The sequence below is a fragment of the Lissotriton helveticus genome, chromosome 6, assembly GCF_964261635.1.
Source record: "Lissotriton helveticus chromosome 6, aLisHel1.1, whole genome shotgun sequence".
Lineage (NCBI taxonomy): Eukaryota > Metazoa > Chordata > Amphibia > Caudata > Salamandridae > Lissotriton > Lissotriton helveticus.
Window position 1 is genome coordinate 1,259,221,371 of NC_136067.1, and position 23,353 is coordinate 1,259,244,723.

General features: G+C 43.0%; 1 protein-coding gene across 1 annotated transcript in view; it reads left to right on the forward strand.

Moving 5' to 3' along the window:
- Positions 1-23,353, forward strand: part of IGF2R (insulin like growth factor 2 receptor) — a 1,933,894-nt gene that overhangs the window by 508,273 nt on the left and 1,402,268 nt on the right. The window contains exons 15-16 of the mRNA XM_078648980.1: positions 1,254-1,395; positions 7,913-8,090. Of these exons, the coding sequence (XP_078505106.1) occupies positions 1,254-1,395; positions 7,913-8,090 (320 nt within the window). The remainder of the gene's footprint in view (positions 1-1,253; positions 1,396-7,912; positions 8,091-23,353) is intronic.

Genomic DNA, 23,353 nt, shown 5'->3' on the forward strand with positions numbered 1-23,353 from the left:
CCTTGCTGGTCCGAACAAGAAGCGATCTTTCAATCCTGCGTGGGTTGCACTTGCCAAGGCATGTTAACTCCGATCCGGAAGCCGATACCGCCGACAGCGAGAGCCTTCGTGGGACAGCTCATGATTAACTCCAGGTCATCCTCGGTGCCCCAGAGTCCACGTGGCAGCGGAGACAAGCTTCTCGACAACCACCTGATTGCGTCCGACATCGCCTGGTTCCTTCCCGGTCACTGGCTAGTGACCCAGACTCTGTCCCCTCTGCTTTCAGGTACTTCACATCTTCGATCCACCCTTGGATCCAACCGGACTCTTCTCTCCTAGCCGCCTGCAGCATCTTCATCTCCAGGATCCATAGAACTCCACGACGAAAACCGACACACTTTGGCACCTATGCACCCGCTTCCTGTGGGTGAGGTAACGCATGAACGCCGGTGCTCCTGTATTGGTTTGCACCTCTAGTGTCCTAGTTTTAGGTAGCTAAGTTCTAGTCCAGTCGGAAGACTTCTAAAACAGTAACTTTGTAACTTTTACGCACCATTGACTTTGCATTGGTGCATGCGTGTGCTTTTAGCGCTGCACCCGATTCCCGCAGGCTACTCCCGTCCTAACTGCTGTTAGTCCAGTGTAGTCCCAGCGATTCCCAAGGCCCCAGGCCTTACCACTGTTCATAAAGTGATACTTATACCACTTATTTAGTATATGGTTCGAGTGGCCACCGGCCTCATCCATAAGTGTGCAACTTTCATATGTTAAACTGTGCTTTTGTTTAAACGCTTGTGCTTCTATACTCATAAAGAGTACAGGGGATTATTCTAGTAATAAATACATATATTTTTATAATATATAACTTGTGTGGTGTCCTTTCATTTGATATTACAGGATTGTATATGGTAAAACAGCTGGCTTCACCTCCCCTCTTGAGTTTAGTCTAAGACTGCTTAGTCCATGCTACCATTAGGATAGGTTGTCTACAAGGTTGACTTACAACCACCACCATAAAAGATTGTTTGGACTGATACAAGGTGCCCCCAGAATTGGAGACATCCTACATCAGGCCAACTTCTCACACTGTGTAATTATTTCCTTGCATTTTGCCTTGCAGAAAGTGTACTACCAATTAACGTTTTCGTTATGCATCGCTGATTTGACCTATTTTCAGAAAGCCTGTCATGTTTGCTGAAATTAATGTAGGTTTTTATAATGTGATTGTGTGTATTAGAACGGGTATGATTCATTTCTTCTATTGTTTATAGGATTTTCATTTGACCTGTCACCCCTGACCTTGAAACAGGGGACCTACCAAGTGAATACAACTCAATATGAATTTTTTCTCAACGTGTGTGGCAACGTGTCCATGTGTACTGGCAATTCTGGAGCCTGTCAGAAAGAAAGAAGGCAAGTATTCCAATACTACCACTGTTCAGCTCTTTGGTCTAACCACACTAAAGTTTGGCCAGAAATGCTTTTGTTAGTCCGAGTGAAGGCCATGTTTGATGCTCAATAGAGTGCATTGAGGAAAATGCATTCATGGGCACAAAGCACCCTAGTTGCTATTGATGATTTTTATGTTTGGATTAGAAATGCCCCAAACACCTTGGTATTTATGCTGCTTTTAAACTTATCAAAGCCTTCACGTGAGACCATCTTTGGAAGCCTCCACAAACAGATGTTTTGCAGGGATCAGGTCTACGGTGTTAGTAATCATTACTGGTGCCCCTAAATTGACCAGTAAACAGCAGTGTATGAAGATTGTGGTTCAGAAAGCAACACATGTTGTTCATTTGCATGGGCAAAATGTCTGACAGCAACTATGTATTGGACTTAATAAATCTCAAACCCTGGAGTATTGTTTTTTATTGTGGCAGATAAATAACCCCCCACCCCCTCCTCCCCACCTCACCATTGGCCCTCCTATAATGAGGCCCTAAATAATAAAGCAAGTTACCACTAAATCGTATATTTGGGAATTCCACAAACTTGTGGCAACCCAAAAGGTTAGTCTTCCTTGAAGTTCACTGTCCCTTTCAGAAGCTCACTAGCCCGGTCACAGATTTAGAAGACAAGCCAGTACAGTAAGTGCTTGTGCTTGTTTTTAAAAAAAATTATGTCCAGTTTCCAAATGCCTCAGTTTCTGAATCTGATGGTGAGCTGCCCTACAGGAAAACCCCAAGAAGCCTTGCAAGCAGTTAATGTGACAGACACCCATATATGTAGAAGCCCACTATCCTTAGCTTTTTCATTTTTACAAAGAATTGCCTGTTTTGCCATTTAATTGCAGCTTAATCAGCAGGATAGTGTTATATTCTCCCTGTCCTCAGCTTGCATCTCGTGCCAAGCTCGTGCTGCCCGCTTCTGTTACGTGGCCAGTGTTCGGTCCTAACGGCGGTTATTGCCCGTTTGGTCCCGGTCTTGCTGGTCGGGTTTTTATGCTCTATCTCAAATAAACTACCTAACCAACGTGACTTCGTTGTACAGCCTCGTCATTCATTTACAACATTTTGGCGACTTCGAGTCAAAGGCGAAGGCGGAGGGTAGCCGAAGGAAGAGAAAGCGGAAATTGACGAACTACACGTCAAAGGAGAAAGAGAGAAAAGCGGAAAACCCGACCAAAAGAGAACACTGGCGATCGTGTGAAAAAAAAAATCACATAAAGAAGGGAAGTACTGTAAGCCTCATCGGAAGGTATGTTCAAAATAACTCACCGGGGAAGGATATAACTCTGGGTGAAGCCTGACGGAGCAGTAACTGTAAGCCCCTCAGCCCGTCAACGCAGACAACAGCGCATCGGCGTCATCGCTGTTAAAGGGGAAATTACACTTTAAATAGAAAGGCAATATCGGTGTACCCCACCACTGCGTGAGACTAATTAAAAGGGCAACAAGCTCAAGAAAGTGAAGTACTTTCGATTAATGAAAAGGATAGCGCACTCGAAGTGAAGTGCATTTAAAACCAAAACAAGCATCAATTTGAAACGACAAATTTTCGAAATGCTGGCAACAGTGACACACTCACTTTAAAATAATTTCATCACACAGTGTGTCATACAACAGCAAATCAAAACAACAGTGACACACACACTTCTATTCGTTATACCTCGACATCTACAACAGCAGTACACAGAAGTTCAAATCCTGATTTATGTTTCCTCCTGTTCTTAATATTTAAACTGATTATATTGCTGTGACCTTAGCTCAGTGTATACACTATGAATATAAGCAATACCATCCAAGCCCATGTCCCTTTCTTGAGTGCCCCGGGTGAGCCATCCATGGAATGGGATGATTGGTGTGAGGCATTCGAGAACTACATCGTAGCCTTGGATGGCACAAAGTTTTCTGCCATTAGAAAAAAAGCTTTGTTACTGGGTGCTTTAGGGAAGGAGGGACAAAGAATTTTTAAGTATTTACCGAGCCCGCCCTTAGATATTGATGATGTATATAAAGATGCTTTGTTTAGATTATATACTAGGTTTGCTAAGCAAGAAAATGTAGTGATGCGCAGGCATAAATTTTACACTGCTCCTCAAAAAGAAAATGAGACAATTGATGAGTTCGTCTCTAGGCTAAGGGAACTTTCTATAAAGTGTCAATTTGGTAATATACAGGACGAAATGATCCGTGATCAGTTGATTGTACAATGCCTTAGCAAAAAAACACAAGAAAAGCTGTGGACAGCCAAAAACCCCACTCTTACAGAGGCTATCACAATTGCTAAGGTTGCTGAAGAGAGTGACAGATGCATGAAAGAGCTTAAGAGAATACAACATGGGCACGCCAGCAGTCAAGAAATTGCAGCGTTGCAAACAGATGTTCCAGAGGGCGTTAGTTTAATACAAGGGAGACAGACAAATAGAGGGGGAAAGGCCACAACCTCGTTTAACAAGAGTGGGCAACCAAACAGCTTTAGACAGACCACACGTTCCTGCAACAGGTGTGGTAGTCCTTTTCACCTAGCTGATTCAAAAAGTTGTGCAGCTTTGTCTAGAGATTGCTTGAAATGTGGAAAGAAAGGACATTACGCACGTATGTGTAGAACAAATAGTTCCAAAAAGGTTGCCATGATTGAGAGTGAAACCACTGATGATGAGGCGGAGGTAATGATGATTACATCTGCAGCGAGCCAAGAGATAACTGAAGATGTTATTTTATCTCGCCCTAAAGCAGATTTTGAGTTGAATGGGTGTGTAATAAATCTAATGGTGGATACTGGGTCACTATATACAATCATTCCAAAGAGTTTGTTTAACTCCTCATGCAAAGAGTCGAGTCTTATCAAATCTGATATCACTCTGAGAGGTTATCAGGGGGTGAGCATTGGTGTTCTTGGGTTCTTTGAGGCCAGTATTAAGTTTAAAGGGAGAATCACTCGAGGGAAGGTTTATGTGTCACCACACGCCCTGCTATTTTGGGATGGTTACATCAGTACGAGTTAAACATAAGGGTGAACCCAAGAGCAGATCCACCTGTGATGTGTGTAGATGGTGAAAACGAATGCAATAGTGTTCATGGAGACTTAGAAACCATTCTTAAAAGACATGAGAACATCTTCAGTGAGAAACTGGGGGAGGCTGTTGGTTACCAACATATTATTAAAACCAAGAGGGGTATTGCACCTGTAAAACACACCGCGAGGAAAATACCTTTGTCCACCAAAGATGAAGTCAGAAAAATTATCAGACAATTATTGGATGATAACATAATTGAACCAGTAGAGGCCACGCAATGGTTGAGTCCTGTAGTTATCACACAGAAACCGGACAATTCTTTGCGTTTCTGTGTGGACATGAGAAGTCTAAACAAGGCTGTGATAATGGACAACTTTCCACTTCCCAACATAAATGAAATTATTCTAAGTTTGGGTGGAGGCAAAGTTTTTTCGAAGTTGGATCTTCGCAGCGCATACCACCAGATAAAACTTCACCCGGACTCAAAGCAATTTACATCGTTTATCACCCCGGAAGGGACATACCAATTCAAAAGACTTCCTTTTGGCCTTTGCTCTGCGGCAAGCGCATTCCAAAGGATCATCACCGACGTTCTCAAAGACATTGAGAGAGTAGTGTTTTTCCAAGACGATATCCTAATTCATGGTTTAAACGTTGATGATCATAATGTTATTTTAGACAAAGTCCTCACCGCTCTTTCAAAGGCTGGTTTGACCTTACGAAAAGAAAAATGTGTGTTTGCTGTTGGGGAGGTAGATTATTTAGGATATCATGTGTCTGGCCTTGGGATTCAGCCAAAGAAAGATCTAGTAAGCGCAATATGCAATGTGTCTGAACCTGATGATAAAGACAAATTAAGGTCTTTTATGGGCATGGTGGAGTACTATGCAAAATTCGTTAAAAATTTTGCAGAGAAAGTAGAACCCTTGCGAGTCATTATGCGGAAAGGGAAAAGTTTTACATGGGGAGCTGACCAAAGAAATGCTTTTTTAATAATCAAACAAAGTATTTTGGATGCCAACATTCTCTCAAGTTTTGTACAGTCGTTTCACACCACTCTCACTGTAGACGCAAGCTCTGTTGGGATCGGTGCAGTCCTTACACAAAAAGGTGGTGGTAAACAGAACACTGTTGCGTTCGCTTCACGTTCCCTGACTGAGACTGAAAGAAATTACTCGGTCATAGAGCGTGAAGCATTGGCAGCTGCATGGGCTACTCGGTATTTCCGGGTGTATTTGTGGGGGATCACATTCACACTCAGAACTGACCACAAGCCACTGTTGAAGGTTCTAGCCCCCGGGGGTATTAGGAATTGCTCAGGGCGGTTAGCGAGACTTGCTGTCAGTGTCCAAGAGTTTACATGCAATGTGGAATACCTACCAGGTTGGTGCAATAGTGTTGCAGACTGCTTATCGAGGTTGCCTGACACTAAAGTACAGCCTAAAGAGATGGTAACTGAGAGTGTAGTTGCGTTTTTAGATGACCTGGAGAGCGATTTACCCTCTTCCATATCTAAGGAGGAATGGATGGAGGAAATGAAAAAGGATCTTGTAATGGAAGGGTTAATTAAGATGTGTAAGGAAGGGGTGTCAAGGCAAAGTACGGTCTCACCTGCTCTTAGGCCTTATGTCCAGTTACAGGATGAAATTTCTTTACTAACTGAGTTCATTATTGTGCGGGGTGAGAAATACATACCACCGGTTTCCCTTAGACCCCGCATCATTGCCTTGGCGCATGAGGGCCACCTAGGACAAACCCTTACTGGCAAGCGCATTAAAGCTGACTTTTGGTGGCCGGGAATTGATGCACAGGTAAAGAGCTGGGTTGAACAATGTCAGTCGTGCAAAGAGTTGGAAAAGAGGTTACAGGTTCGTGCTAGTAAGGATACTATGGGACAAATCGTTTCTGATGATGGTGCGTGGCAGAAGATCTGTATTGACTTCATAGGTCCTTTTCATGACCTGCTGGATTCAGAGAAGTTTGCTTTGGTGTTGGTGGATTCGGCTTCAAGGTGGGTAGAGGTTGCTTTTATGAAGAGCATCACTGCTGAGTCCACTATTAAGGTATTGGATGAGATTTTTAGGCGAGCGGGAATCCCTTCAATAGTGTTGACAGAAAATGGCACACAACTCACCTCAGCAATCATGGAGAATTATTTTGTGTTTTTGGGCTTAAAGCATTTGCGCACGTCGCTTTACAACCCACAAGGGAACGGACTGTGCGAGAGGGTGAACAGACTTATAAAGGGCACTATGCAGCTTGCTTTAGCTCTGGACAGTCAGTGCAGAAGGAGATTAAAGAAATGTTATGGGCATACCGCACAACAGTTCACAGCAACATGTCCACTACACCTTTCGAACTCATGAGAGGGAGGCCTGCGGGTACGAAACTGATTCCTACTTGGCTACATGGGAAAGTAGAGAAGGCTGGCCATAGTAAACCGGGAAATTATACTTCCACTAACATAGCTGAAGGGGATTTAGTAAAGGTGAAACCTGGCGGGAGTCAGAATATGTTCAACAAGTTTAGAGGACCTTACCAAGTGAAGTCTGTGGTTGGTAACTACATAAGACTACAGAATGGACAAACTTGGAATCTCCGCAGGGTAGCTCTTTACCAGAAAAAGGCAAATCCAACCACTCATGTGCCTGTCACTAAAAAGATTGTTGCTGGAGAAGATTGCAGACCGATTCGCAAGAGAGTTGCTCCTGCTTATTTAAAAGATTTTGTGTAATTTTCGCTTATCCAAGGAAGGGTGTGGGGTTACATGGTCCCCCAAGGAAAAAGTATATGTTCTAAACAATGTCAATTTACACAGGAATGTATGTGCTAAGCAATGTCATTTTACATGGTCCTGTGTTGCTGGATTCTTTGTTCTTAAAAGTGTAAACTGCGTGTTCTAAGCAGTATCTTTATTTTATGTTTTAATATACATTCTTGCCTAAGTTGTTTTAATACACTTTCCTTTTCCACTGTTTAAGGAAAGGAGATGTGTTATATTCTCCCTGTCCTCAGCTTGCATCTCGTGCCAAGCTCGTGCTGCCCGCTTCTGTTACGTGGCCAGTGTTCGGTCCTAACGGCGGTTATTGCCCGTTTGGTCCCGGTCTTGCTGGTCGGGTTTTTATGCTCTATCTCAAATAAACTACCTAACCAACGTGACTTCGTTGTACAGCCTCGTCATTCATTTACAACAGATAGTTTACACTCGAGTGGCTGTTCTTCTTTGAAGGAGTAGTCTTAGTGTAAATTGCAGAATTGCAACCTGCACAACACAAATATTTAGTCCACCTTTCTTAGTCTAAATAGAAATGCACTATTTTTAAGTGATTTTGTAGGCCTTGATTTTGTGTTTATCTGTGTATTTCTAAAATGCAATTGTTATAAATAAATTTATGTGACTGTGCCTTTGTAACTGTGGAAATTCCAACTGTACGTTTTATTGTAAGTTTTGTGTTACATCTATTTTAGTGGAACCAAAATGTGGAATCTTGGAATGTTCAATTCTAACCTGTCCTATTATGATGGGATAATTCAGCTAAATTATACAGGTGGCACTCCGTACAACAACCCAACACATACACCTCGATCTTCCCTTTTAACATTCCTATGTGATAGGGATGCTGGAGACGGACAGCCTGAGTTTCAGGTAAGAACTCAGTGTTGCTCTATTAATGAGCTGAACAATACAACTCTCCTTGTTACATGGTCATTTCATGTATGCCTTGATGAATATGTGTTTATTTTCTTTTTTTCCATGAGATAAACAGTCAGTTAAGAATTAACTGCATTTTTAAAACGCAATCTGCTTGGTTAGGACTGATGGAGCCGTCAGTGACTATATAGTAATTCTAAAATATTCTGAATGTTCTCTGTCTTCTCCCATCATTTCATTTCCTGTGTTACATATTGTGGTACATGTAGTATGTGTTGTAGTAAATGTCATGCTAAATAATATTTTACATGTTCCTTATACTTGTTGAGCGCACATTTCACTTTGGAAAAGTATCTTAGCACTAAATTTGCGTGCACTCAGACCATGCTTGGAATGTATGGGAATCTGTGTTGAAAGACATGTTTTAGTGTCTCGTAAATTGAGCGCTATAAATCAGTTTTCTTAGTTCCAATGATAAATTGTTCCATTGCTTAGCTATCACATTCCCCAATTTGTGATCTGTTTTCCTCCTTTTCATGGGCACTACAGGTAGTTATGAGTTTGCTATTCGCAAATATCAGGATTGGATATAATGAAACTCCACACAAAGTAAGGATGGGTACCTGCCACGTTAGGCTGGGTTCCCAGTGCGACACATCTGTTTTTTGATTAGGTAAGATCGATCAAGGGAAGCCAATAATTCACTGTAGCAAATTCTTCAACTGAGCAATCACTTTATAGTATTGAGTGCAGGAGTAATCATGTAGTTCCTAGTGAAATTCAGTTATGCATAGAAATAAAATGATGCCGTTTTAAACAGAGTAAGCAATAGGGAAAAAAACGTTTTCGTGGTGTGCCACACACCGGTTGTTAACACTGGTATTGTATATTTTCACTCAGCTAGATGTGTTGCAGTTTAGATCAGCTGGAACCCTAGCATAAGGGTACTCAAACACACCTTGAAAAAGCACAGGAATACATTTTCTTTTTTTGTTAATAGTTTGCTTTGCTGCACATAGTTTACATCATTATGGTCCAAAAAGAAAACAGATATATAATCAAAACAATTACAGATGAATGGCTGAGTTAATTTTGCGCATCACCAACTTCCTCAGTACTTTTTCAAAATCAGTGGCTCAAGGGAACAAGGGAAAAAAGGCCACCAAAGTCCCCAAATTCTCTGTAAGAACAGAGAATGCAACAGAATAAATGTCCCCGAGCACAAATCAACAAAAAACAGTGTTTTCAGAGAAAAATGAAGAACCAAATCAAAGTCTTTCTCTTTCACAGTTCTTTAACCGTTCATTTTATTTTATTTTTTCTTTCTTTCTTCAGTTTGTTAGAAGATCACCATTCCATATTTCATAATTCATACAGTTCACATCGAGCGTAGCCAATAAACAGAAACAATGCCAACACGTGTTTCGTCACGGGAACAGTCACCCAACGACTTCTTCAGGGCAATAGAGAGGATTTTTTCACAGATACATCAATGTCATTCCGGGTTGTTTTCAAATATTCATGTAGTACTAAACCATCAAGTTCAATTATTCTGTATATGTGGTAATTTATATCCTTCAGCAATAGCACAGTCACTCAATAACACTCCATAGATCAGGGTTTTCACAAGGAGAATTAAAATTATGTCCGGGAGAGTACTCCCATCATCTTCACTTCGGGTTCCTAGATTGTAATCACCTTGATTACAATCTAGGAATCTACGTGATTACAATCTAGGAACCCGAAGTGAAGATGATGGGAGTACTCTCCCGGACATTATTTTAATTGCTTACTGATTAGATATCTTCATTACTCATCTACATTGTTGACACCCTTCATGCCCTACTCGAGCAATATGTACAGGGCCCAAATTGAGGTAAACGTAGGGTGATTTTGTTTTAATTCATTGGAATTTGTTCTATAGTTCTTCTTAACTAATGAATGAATGACATCTGTGTAAATTGATAAAAATTGGTAGAAACTCCCGATAGAATCACTAGCATACGTGGAGTTTAAAATTCTAAAACGACTATTAAAATATATTTAAAAACTCAAAATCATTATATAAAAAACCAGTTGGACAAAGATGGTGTAATTGGACTTCTCCCCACCCATTAAATGCAATGTGATGTCTAGTCTTTTTATTGCAGTGTCCAGGATGTGAATGAATTTGCCAAATCAAGCTAGTGCATCGGTCTGTTTCTGTTTAGACAGAAAGCCCATGTGTCTTTACAAGAGATGATCCCCTCAGATAAAAACATTAATTTCAATAAGGAGTAGCGAGCTGCTAGGTACGCAGGGCAACAGCATAAGAGATGAAGCATTAATTTTTTCCTGTAGTTGCAAAACCTGCAGCTATGCTGACTAGCCAGGTTTTTCCAGTTATTCCTGTTCTTTTGAATTAGCAAGACCACTAATCTTGCACAGAGCATTGGACGTCGGCCTAATCTTCCTAGTGCCTCTTCTAAATAAGGCGGTACAAAAGGGGGTGGTGATGGACAGAGCATCTGAGCCAATCAAACACTCACACCCAGTCAAAAGATCTGGGTTTGATCCATCACCGTTCTTTAGCCCACTCTGCCACCCCAGTTCAGACATGGCTATATGCAAATCAGTATGACCCTGTGCCTCATGGGAACAGTCCAGCCCGAACTGCCAAGCCACGCCTTCCCTGGACCGGAAACAAGCTTCAGAGGACCGGTTTCTGGCATTCCAGCCGTCTTCAGCCCGGCTTGCTTGAATCCAGTGGCAAAGTGAGCAAGGAACTCACGTCTGAGCATACCTGTCACACTTATGGCGGCTAAAGCGGTACAAAAGGGGGTGGTGATGGACGGAGCATCTCAGCCAAGGTGAATTTAATATCCGCTTATGCCCCCTAGCCGGACTTGGCAAATGTGGTCTAAATATGGAAGATGATGACCTCTTGATGCATTTTGTGCATTTGGATAGGGGGGATTTATTAAATGAGATCTTATTTTCACATGATCTTGGTTTTGCCAACTTTTTGTTCCCCTAGAGTGGATTTTGAGCATACTTTTATTGGTAGGGGTCTAGAATCAACAATAGTTTTTATAATAGGCCCTAACTGTTATGCTAATTATATCTCAAATTATAAAATACATAAAAATGCAATAAGCGATCATCTGCCATTAAGTATCTGTATTACATTCCCAACTATGTTAGAACAACAACATAATAAACAAGTAGTACGGACCCAGAATATATCACTCGGAAAGCTAAATGGATACACCTTGAGATGGACTAGCCTTGACCCAGCTGAGTTAATTTAACCAATCCTAACCAATGCTTATAATCCGATTTTAACGTGCCTGGAATATTTATTCAAAATTTGCTTAGGGTGTAAAGAAAGGGCACACATACTTATAACCAATGATGGTTTGATACAAATTGGACAAAAGCATACACAAACTTAAAGGCGGCTTAACATAAAACGGTGGGAGACTAGGAGGAAATTAGAGAGTGCAAGAAGATTTATAAACAGGCAAGAAGATTACGAAGGAAGGAGCTAAAAGAGAAGGCATGGGTGACTCTACATGAAGCCTGTCTGAGTAAAGACAGTGCTTCTTTCTGGCGGGCAGTAAATGCGCTGTTTTTTATTAGGCCCAATAATTCAATGATAGAAGCTGCAATATATAAGTCAGCAGGGGAGAGGTCCCCAGGGTTTTTCAACTATTGATCTCCAATTTACACATGAGGAGGTTAATGGGGCGATAAATGCTTTCATGAATGGGAAGGCCCCGGGCCCAGACGAGGTGCCAATTGACTTGTTTAAATCAAACCTTTCACACTGGAACCCTCTGACAACACAGGTTCTTCAAGCTTGTTGTATGAAAGGCTTCATTAACACCTGGTCAGAGTCCATAAACGTGCTGATTTTTAAAAAAAAGAAGATCGGGAGAATTCTGCCTGCTACCGCCCAATATCTTTATTGACACTTTGATGAAGGTAGCAGGACATATTGTTTTAGAGCAGTTTCAAACTTGGGCAGAGGAAACTAATATTTCAACAGACGTGCAAAACGGTTTTAGGCAAGGATTGAGAACTACAGAACAGGTTCGTAATCTTAGTATTTTAATAGGGAAGTATACTCCGGCCAAGGTAGGAAAAATGTATTTGGCTTTCGTTGACCTTACAGCCGCCTTGGACTGTGTTGTACACAGTAAACTTTGGAACATTTTGACAGATTTAAAGGTAGACCCACTTTTGGTTCAGTTCCTATGACAGCTGTATGGTGGGGCGACTGCTCAGGTTCGATACAGAACTAAAGGGGAATGCACTGCGTCGTTCATAGGAGAGGCGGGGTCAGACGGGGCTGCTTCCTGGCGCCATTCTTGTTTACTCTTTATACAAACTATTTGGATCAAGTGCTGGCGTAAAAGGCGAAGGACCCACCGTATATTAATAAACGCCAGATAATCTCCCTTTATGCAGACAATGCAGTGCTGATGGCCCGTACTCAGTTGGGCCTACAAAATGATCTCGCCTCCTATACTACTTTTATGGACGATTTGGGTCTAAAAATGAACGCTAAAAAAACATATGTAATGAACTGTGGTAAAGGGAGACAAATGTAGGAGCATATCACTTGGGGGAAGTAGGGTTGAATCCACTAATATGTTCCCTTATTTGGGTATTTTAATTGATTACACAGGCTCATGGAGCAAGGCCGTGAAAAATAGGAGCCTTCTTTTTATGAAGTCAACTGCTGCTGTGGTTAATTTTGCTAAAAAGATGGGGGGAAAGCTTCCTGAGATACTCCTTAAGATTTACCAGGCGAAATGTGTGAGCATTGTTATTTTTGGGGCAGGTGTGTGGGGTTTTTACGATTCAATTCCCATTCAGCGTGTTGAAAATGCTTTTTTAAGGTTTATTTTAGCTGTACCTGCTAGTACTCCGGTTATTAATTGCCATAGCGAGCTGGGCATTGCACATATTGCTGATGTTATTAAAGCTCAACCAGTGCTACTTTGGCATAGAATATGGACTTCCAATAGCACAGTCTTGAATAAAGATATAATTCGAGATTCAATGAAGCTAGATCAAGCCACCAAGATTACTTGGCTGAAGTACATAAAACATTTTATTTATGATCTTAGGCATCTAGAATATTATAATTGCCCGGAGACAATGAATCCATCTCTAGGAAGAAATTTTAAATAAAATGTATGAGCCATTTCGAGTCAATTAGACTGGCTCTGGAAATAAACCAAGAGAAGTACAACATCAACTGATTTTAACTACATATGATATACAACCATATCTTTCGGGTAGCCTAAGTGGATATGAAAGATATGTTTTAACCAGTTTTAGACTAGGGATTTTTAATAGACTAATTAGCTATCCAGAAATTAATAACTGGTCTAGAGATTTATGTTGTTGTTCAGCAATGGTTTGTCATCACAATCAACAATTCATGCTGTACTGTTTTTGTAAGTTTTATGTAGAGGAGAGATCAAGGTGGATTTTGCCTCTTTTAAGAATGGGAGGATGGAGACAATGTCACCCAGCCTTTCTGTATCTGAAACTGCTAGAGAGTGATTACTGTATCTCGGCTGTGGCTTGTTTCCTAAAAAGCATACTTAGAGCGAGGAAAAGTATCAACACTATATCCACTTAGAAAGATGAAATGAACTAAAATAAGTGAGAGAAGGCGATGCCTGTAATATTCAACTTACAATATGATCAGTTTCTTCTTTTATCCCTAAGACTATGAGCATTTCTTATTTGGACACATTTATGGAACATATGATGTATTTGTATTCTGGATTTAAAAAGTGTTTAACTGTCTGCTTTTATCATTTTACTGGTTTGAAATCGAATAACGCATATTCTTTTTCTGACAACGATGGTAAAATCATCGTCATGTCCTTATATACTGGCTTTGACAGTAAAACTAAGAACATTGTTAAAACCTAAAGTCTAAAAATTCATTAAATTTTTGCTTAAACAAACATGCAATAAAGTGATATTCCAATATAGCATTAAAAATAAAAGTCTGCTTTGGCAAGGACACAATATTATTTGATGTGGGAGGACTTGTATTGTAGGTCTTGTTTCTTTAGACCAAACTCAAGACAGAGCACTGATTGCCTTGTATAGTTTGGTAAATAAAAAATCTGCCTATAAGCTATGCACAGAATTTTATTTAATACTGCCAACAGTTTCCCCCAGGGTCGACTAAATGGCCATAGTAGGTGGTGGGAAGTCTGTTTTCGAGTCAAGTCAATAAAGCTTTATTTCGGCAGTTTTCAACCATAAAAGCAGAGTACAAAGCACAATATAGAATCTAAAATTTTAAACGGTTGATCCAGAGGATTATATAAAGCTTTGCATAAGACCAGAATAAAAATATAAGTAAAATCAAGATACAAATATAATATATTACAAAGTGTTAAAATTAGAATAAAAAAAATAGGGAGGGCAGTGAACATCAAATGACAAGATTATTTAATAGTTAGAGAAGCTTATCATTCCTTAGGGTTCACCTAGCTTGGGAGACTTTCTGTAGCCTTAATCCTAGCTCTGCGAGTGCACCACATTGAGACCAAAAACCTTGAGGTGGCAAACGCTATCAATGGAGTGGAGTCATATTTCAATATCCTATAAACTACTAGGTAGTTCCTGAAACCCAAATTAATAAATAATTGCCGAATCCACCTTACTCTGGCTTTTTTTATAAAGGGGGCAGAATAACACAACATGGAGGTCCGACTCTTCCTTTTCAGTGCAACTAATACGAGAAGGGGCCCCCTGAGATAAATGTAAGGCAGACTAGCAGGGGATAGAAGACCAAAGACCAGAGGAGATAAGTCTGCCCTATATATTTTAATTAAAGGCTCATAAAGAGTCCAACAATTTTCATAAGCACATAAATGAGCTCACTGTTATTTAAGGCCGCCACATTTTAATTCTTCACACATTGCTTGAAAAAATATATCATTTTATTTTCATTGGTCAGGATATCAGTGTTATTCAATAAATATAACAAAACATCATTCAAAAGTACACAAATCACAAAAATGTCATCACAATACAGAAAATTATTACAATACATAAACCCCACAATACCCACTCCTCTTTCATTCATCATCACAGAATCATTCCACTAAACTTGCCACACAGTCCATCAGTCATACCAGTTAACAAAACATATAGACCTCAGTACACATGGTGCAATAATATACTGAGGTTGTCCTGCGGAATCCTCTCAGCAACTGGCTGAGGAAACAGGATGGTAATAGCAGGACAAAAAATTCACCACGCCGACGCGCGTTTCAGTGCCAGGCCAGATCTACGGCCGCACCTTCGTCAGGGCATGTAAACGATGGGGAGTGGGGGGGGGGGGCAATATATCAAGGAGGCGACCACTCTCAAATCCGAGTGGTACACAGCGCTGTCTCATAAACTTCTAAGGACGGCGTTTTATTAGCATAACGACTTTCTTAATGGAGGTGCTCAGCTCAAGATGGATACACGCAAACAAAAATCAACTGCAACTGAACACAATAAAGAAGCAGGCAGCTATACAATAGCGATGCAGTGGCGTTGCAGAACGGAGGCAGAACACTTGTAATACGATTTGGAATAACCTTAGCAGGTACGGCTCGTGTGAGAGTGATTAGGTCTGTATGACCATATAATACGCGGAGAGAGGTTACATGTGGTTCTTTTTTGTGTTCAGTTGCAGTCTGTTAGAAGATTGGGGACGGATAGTGATTGCAGGGCAGAAGCCGAAAATCTTCGTATATACACGGAAGACAGATAGAGTGCAGGTAGGACAGCCACTTTCATATAGTTGCAATCACGTGTAATTTAAGACATAACGGGCATTACATAACGGGTTTCATTACGTTTACTTTCAGATACGATATACAATACAGGTCAGTTTCAATCATGAGAGGTTCGGTTTTGCACCAGGTATAAGGTGGCATGTTTATCACTAGTTTTTTTTTAAAAAGGTTAGTGTGGATCACGTGGTGAGGTTGTGACACAGAGTAATACGTGTTTTGCACGCAGGGCATGACTTAAGGCAGTAGCAGCCCCGTTTAGCATTCTTTTATTTAGCTGGTTGATTCATTTTTAAACTAGCACTATAAACTAACCTGAATTCAGGTGGTGGTCTCATGAATCCCTATGGAATTGATATAAGTTTTGTACAAACAAGTTTCTGTTGGTTTATTATAGCATTCCCCTGACGAAGGTATCGTGTGATACCGAAATGCATTGGGAAACAAGAAAGAATATGCTGTAAACAAGTGAATACATGGAGTTAATGCATTCATGAATTGAAGAATAGGAAAAAGAAGAAGAAAAGAATGAGGTTTCACCTATAGTTTACTCTATGGACAAGAGAATCGTTTTTTTGATGATATTTGGTATACACTAATGTTGATTCATTAACGAATTTTAAAGATTACATGTTATGTACAGTTGCTACATGTTAAAGTTTACAAAGCACCTAAGTAGGGCAAGTGGAAAGTGCGCCTCTCTCAAACATAATTTGAGGTAGACTCCTTCAGTATTGCCAGACTTAACAAGATTCCAGAAAGTTCTTAGATCACGGTTATCGAGGGCAAATTTAATGTTCTCCCATCTGTCCGCCTCCCATTCCTGCTTCGCCTCGGCAATAATTTTCTTATAATGGGCCCTAGCAGCTCTTCTGCTCAAGGGAGTTCCCTTTTTGATTTCCACTAATAGGGCACGTTTGGCTAAGCAATTGATTTTTACTATGAGATCGTGCCTTAGATTCAGAGATAGTATAAAAGAAACCCGCTAATTTACCGCATAATTCTTGATGGATATTCTGAAAAGAAGAGAGGTAAACCTGGCTAGAACTATCATATGGTATGTTAAAAGCATTCTCTAGACAGGGAATGGCGAGATTGTATAGTGCAGCAACCTTGCCATCGGCCTGTACAAATTTAATCCAGCTCACCCTTCGCCCTCCATTGACAACAGTTAAGTTAGAGTGGGGGACTAACTCCTCAGAGAGATGTTTTTTTTCTATGTCCCAAGATAGATTTCAGTTCCAGAACCAGTGGGTTATGGTCGCTGTCAGGCCTAGGGCTTAACCAGACGTTTTTTATACAACTCCAAAATTCAACACTAACCATGATGTAATCTATGATGGAGCTGCTTCGAGGCCTGTTGTAGGTGATGTTCCCAGGAGTATCCAGAGGGAATCTACCATTGCATGCTCTGAGTGAGTGGGAGACTGTAAGCTTGTAAAGTTGCACCCCTAAGGGGGTCCAACCACGAGCAGGATACATATTGCATTCTGGGAAAGCCCATACCGAATCTTCATCGGGGGTAATAGAATTAATACCAGGCAATGGTTCGTAATGGGAATTGAAATCCCCCCCTATAACTTTATATGCAGAGGTGGAAAGGGAAGAGAGTAGGATGTCAAGCAGGGGCAGAGTATGTGAAGACTGTGTGATTGGTGTAGGGCGAGATTACACATTAATGAGGGCTACCTTAGGACCATCCACAAAAGTTAAAAGGAGGCACAGAATGTCTGGAGATTGGGTGTCGATCAATTTTGCAGAGCAACCTAAATGGGTACCCACCCAGATGCAAAGACCCCCAAACGGTCTCCCCCTAGAGCCCTGGGAAGCGGGGTTTACAAATGAGGTGAATCCCGCTCTACAGGGGGTTGTCAAAGCACAAGTTTCCTGGAATATACACAGGTTGAACGTGTCTATGTATTCCCCCAAATCAGGAATGCCTAGATTTGAACTGATTCCTGCGATGTTCCAGGATATGATCCTAATATTAGGGCGCTCAACTACCGTGGTGTTAGGTGCAGAAACGGAACTCCGAGCTGACTCAGCTTGGGTAGGAGAATGCCCATCGGTTTCTGTATTATCCGGGGGTGATTGCAGAGCATGAGAAGAACTAGATACCTCCCTCCCAATGTGTCTAACCTTATTACGAGTCACCTCCGAACCGGTGCCGTGGGCGTGTGGGAGCATCTCTGTGTATGTTACTAGAGGTGGTGGGAGTCGAATTGAATTGAATTGAAACAGCACTTGTATAGCGCTAACTACCCGGAGGCCTCGTAGCGCTTATGACAGGAACTTAGTTAGCGAGGGCTCAAGGTAGGTCAGCAGAGTGTAGCATACAAGTGAGTTTTTAGAGTTTTCCTAAAAGAGAAATGATTTACAGTTTCTCGCAGAGGCAGAGGAAGGGTGTTCCAGAATTTTGCCGCGGTGTGTGAGAAGGAGCGGCCACCCCAACGAGCCTTCTTGACTCTGAAGGGAGTGGCCAGCTGGGCGGAGCTGGAACGAAGGGAACGAGGTGGGGCATAGGGGGTGACCAGTGACTGAAGAATTGCAGGGCCGGTACGATGGAAGGCCTTGTGTAAAATACACATGGCCTTAAATTGTATTCTTCCGGCTATAGGGAGCCAGTGAAGTTCCCTTAAAGCATTCCTCGCTGACTGCCAGCGGGGGAGGTTATAAAGTAGGCGGGCTGCGCTGTTCTGGGTGACTTGGAGCCTCTGGATGGTATAGGCAGGAGCTCCCATGTAGAGGACATTCCCATAGTCCAGGCGGGATAGTATAAGGGCCTGGACCAGGATCCTCCTTGCCTGGAAAGGGAGCAGAGGGAGTACCCTCCGAAGCATCCTCATCAACCCAAAACAGGTAGCCGAAGTCTTTGTCGCTTGAACCGAGAAGTTAAGGTCGGTGTCAAACCAAATCCCCAAGCTTTTTATTTGGGGTTTAGGCGTGGGGGGTGGGCCTAAACATGGAGGCCAGGAGGATGCAAAGCCCGAGGGGGAAGGATTGCCCAACAGGATGACATCTGTCTTCTCCCCGTTCAGTTTTAGACATGAGGATTGCATCCATCTGGAGACCGCCTCCAAACAGGAGCCTAAGGTGCTAGACGATCCCTCCTGGTGGTCTAAGGAGACCACCAGTTGGGTATCGTCTGCGTAGGTGACAATACGCACACCGAAGGGATGGACTATCCTGTCTAGAGGCTCCATGTAGACATTAAACAGAGTGGGGCTCAGGGAGGAGCCCTGAGGAACCCCACATCTGAGAGGATGTTTAAGAGATGCCACCTCGCCCTCGAAGACCTGGAAGAAACGGTCAGCCAGGAAGGATGTTAGCCATTCCAGGGCTGCGTCCGACACACCCAAGTCCGCCAGACGTTGTAAAAGCGTGACATGGTTAACTGTGTCGAACGCAGCGCTTAGGTCGAGTAGGATAATGGCGACCTTTCCACCCTGGTCCAACACGGTTCTAGCTTCCTCCGTTACCGCTAAAAGAGCGGTTTCCGTTCCATGTCGAGGGCGGAACCCTGTTTGGGTGGCACGCAGGAGACCATTCGATTCCAAATGGCTCGTCAAGGTGTTATTCACGTGCCTCTCAAGTAATTTACTCAGCCAAGGGAGCAAGGATATAGGGCGGTAGTTCGCCAGGTTGCTCTGGTCCAAATTGGGCTTCTTCAACAGAGCCCTCACCATTGCGCACTTCCATGACGGGGGTACGGATTTTGTGGTGATGGAGGTGTTGAGGACGTCAAGTACAACCGGGCGAATTATGTCCATTACCTTAAGAAGGGTCTGGGGGGGTGCCGAGTCATTGGGTGAGCCAGAGGTGATCTGAGGGATAAGTTTATCCAGCGCTGGCGTGTCCAGGAGAGGAATGGCGTTTAGTTGACAAGGCGTGACAGTAGGCAGGGAAGGAGAAGGAAAGGGGTCCAGAGTGTTGTCAACTTCTCCAAAAGAACAGTATATAGTCTGGATCTTCTGGGAGAAGAAGTCAGCCAGATTGTTGCAGCGGTCCTGAGCGCCCTCCAAGGAGGGGCATTCGGTTGGGGGTGAGGTAAGGGTTTTGACGATTTTAAAAATTTCCCTTGGGGCATTAGCGGCGGCCTCGATTTTACTGCCGTAGTAGGAGGCTTGTGCTGTTTTTTGCTCCTGTTTATAGAGCCTAATGGCCGCTCTATAACTGGCCTTCCTGTCTTGGGAGTAATCTTGTCTCCAGGCTCTTTCGTACTTGCGACAGAGCAGTTTCTTGGATTTGAGGATGGGTGTAAACCAGGGAGCAGGTTTAGGTCTTTTAGTGACAGTGGTGGCTCGCACGGGGAGGACCATGTCCAGTGTAGAGGAGATCCAGCCATCGAAATTGCTGGCTGCCGTATTAGCATTCGGTGCCTTCCTCGGGGGATCTCTAGCCAGGGCAGTTTCCCATTCAGGGAGGGGGAGTGAGGACCACTTCCTACCTCGCTGTTTGGCAGGGTGACAAGTGGGAATGAAAGAATATGTGTGCCAGATAAAGGGTACTAAAAAGTGGTCGGTCCAGGGTAGCGGGATGGGGGTTAGCACTGTAAGATCGTCGCTGTTACTGTAGATATGGTCCAAGAGATGACCTCTGTTGTGGGTTATATGAAACCCTTTTTGCTGGAGATCGAGAGCGGAAAGGCTAGAGCGGAGCGTATTGGCTGCTGTGTTGTGAGGGTCATCCAAATGCAGATTAAAATCCCCCAATAGAGTGAAGTTGGGTGAGGACAACACAACGCTAGCAGTAAGATCCGTTATTTGGGCAATGGAGTTTTTTAAGGCGCCAGGAGGGCGATAGGCTAATAAACCTGAAAAGGTGGTAGTGGGTGAGAATTCTAATGAGAAGAGGACACTTTCGCAGGCAGGTGAGGTGGTAGGGGTAATACGGCATTTGTAATTGTCTCGGTAGACAATAGCCAATCCCCCACCCCTCCCGGTCTGGCGATCTAGCCTCTTAAGAGTAAAGCCTTGTGGAATAGCCCACCCAATCGCTGGATCATTATCTGAATGAAGCCATGTTTCCGTTAGAAAAAGTGCGTGGGGGTTGAGTTCTTCAATCATAAGATGTAGCTCCGTGTGATGTTTACAGACGGACCTGCAGTTTAGGAGATACAATCTCCATTCTAGGGCAGAGGGAGGGCGTAGAGTACCTATATTAGGAGTAGAGGGCTTCCAGCTACAGTTCGTGCAGAGATAATTAATATCAGACGGGTGAAACAGATGGGCACAATGAGGACATAAAGGAGGGCGTAGGGCGAGCAGTGATGAGACATCATAAGAGAGTGTAGGGAGAGCCATAGCAAACCAGGCTACCCACCGGTCCGCCGGAGCGTCTGGACGCGGACTGGCGCAGACTGGCTTCTCTCTGGCGCCTCTCCGGCGCGTCTACGGCGCTACCGCTGCGCGTCACCGCTGCGCAGGTAATTGGGGCCTAAGTAGGTTAGGCGGAGTGTGAGACTAGCGCGTCAACCCACCAAAGATGGCCGCCTCCGATGGAGCAACCAGGAAGTTGTGCCGCTTGCCTCCCTCCACAACAAACAGCACTGGTAGCTGCGGTGGACCGGGGAGTGAGCGAGCACACAACAGGTAAGTAGGTTTCACAAATGTACACTTTTTAAAATCACTATTAAATCAGTCTAAAAACAGTATCTAGCAGGAATACAAGGAAAAACGCTTGTAGCAGTCCTGCTTGCTACCAAGCGCCAGCGCAACAAAATTCACAGTCAATTTCGAGCGCGCTTCCAACCGGCCCTTTAGTAATCAGGGCGGAGTGGGAGACTAGCGCGTCAACCCACCAAAGATGGCCGCCTCCGATGGAGCAACCAGGAAGTTGTGCCGCTTGCCTCCCTCCACAACAAACAGCACTGGTAGCTGCGGTGGACCGGGGAGTGAGCGAGCACACAACAGGTAAGTAGGTTTCACAAATGTACACTTTTTAAAATCACTATTAAATCAGTCTAAAAACAGTATCTAGCAGGAATACAAGGAAAAACGCTTGTAGCAGTCCTGCTTGCTACCAAGCGCCATCAATCCACCAATTCCAGGGAACTAAATCTGTTATTAATGGGGACATCAAAATTCCCAGCAAACACTCCAGATGGGAGTACCAGTTTCCCTTAACATGTGATCAGGTCTTCCCATAGAGGTCATCACATCCAGTTGGTAAAAGTAGCCTAGTGGGAGTGACTGTATAGTACCAGCTGTGTTCCCACACCCCCACTAGAGTACATGGTTAACCACACCTCAGTCCCTAAAGTTAATTACTACACAATCCCCCAAAATATCTTTGCACCTCGACCTGACCAAACTAACCCTGCGAGCAAACAATATTTCTCCCTGCTCGGGCCGTTAAATGGTCTATTCCTGTTCAACCAGAAAATTGTCTTATTTTTTAATTCAGGGCAGGATTCTGAATGATCAGGTTTTAGGTTCGAAACCCTGGCTAGAACAACTACATAGGGAGATGCAGCTGGTGGCAAATTCAGACAGGGTAGGTGGCTATTGGTGTCATTAAAGTATGGTTTAATATTAGCACCAGTGGGTGCTAGTGTCAGTTGTTCATGCCTTTGTCTTTCACCCTGGGTGTTATTTGGGGGGTTTACAGCATTAGCCTCCTGTATGCATTCGTTATGGGTGCTGGCTGTTGTTTTGGGCTTTGAGGTGATGGGCAATTCAAGGGGGAGCCACGGTGCAGGAGCACCTGTAGGAGATGTGTGGCCTACAGAGGGAGAACTATTCTCTTGGTTTGCAGAGTCTATAGTAGTGGTATTCCTTTCCATTACTACAGCACCGATGTTCCCACCCACAGAACGTCCCTTAGTGTTTAGCATGGAAACTACTTTGTCAATCCGACTTAACACAGTTTTAAACTGTGATTTAATAAAATTCTCTAAGTGCATTTGTAAATCTGCCCGCAGATGGCATGCCCACTCTGGGGGGGTTTGTGGGTACTGTGCTGGATTGATACCCTTGTGAGCTCCCCCACTTTCCTCAGTAGTAGCTGTTTGCACTTTCTTGGTGATCTTGCCTCTCCTCACTTGTTTGTCTCAAACTAGTTTTTTTTTTTTTTGAGACCCTTAGCATGTTTGGGCGTTCGTGTTAAGATATCCAATGGTAGGGGTTGTGCACATGATATCTCTGCAGCAGAAGATTCAGTCACTGTGGTGCAGATATTTCAAATGTGAGAGACCTCTACTCCTTGGTTTGCCGGATCAGGTACAATCAAGGGGGTAAGCGACAGGCGCCTCTGTGTGCTTTCAATAGCACTAGATACAGCACCAATGGCTTGTTGGAGCATTTTGTCAATCGCAGTGGGTTTGGTGCCCAAGCCAGGTAATTTAGATTTCTGCCTTGTCATGGGTCGAGCATTTAGAGGTGAGGATTTACCCATTGTTAGCAAAAGGCCGTACTACTACTAAAACTAGTATACTCTGGCATATGAGAT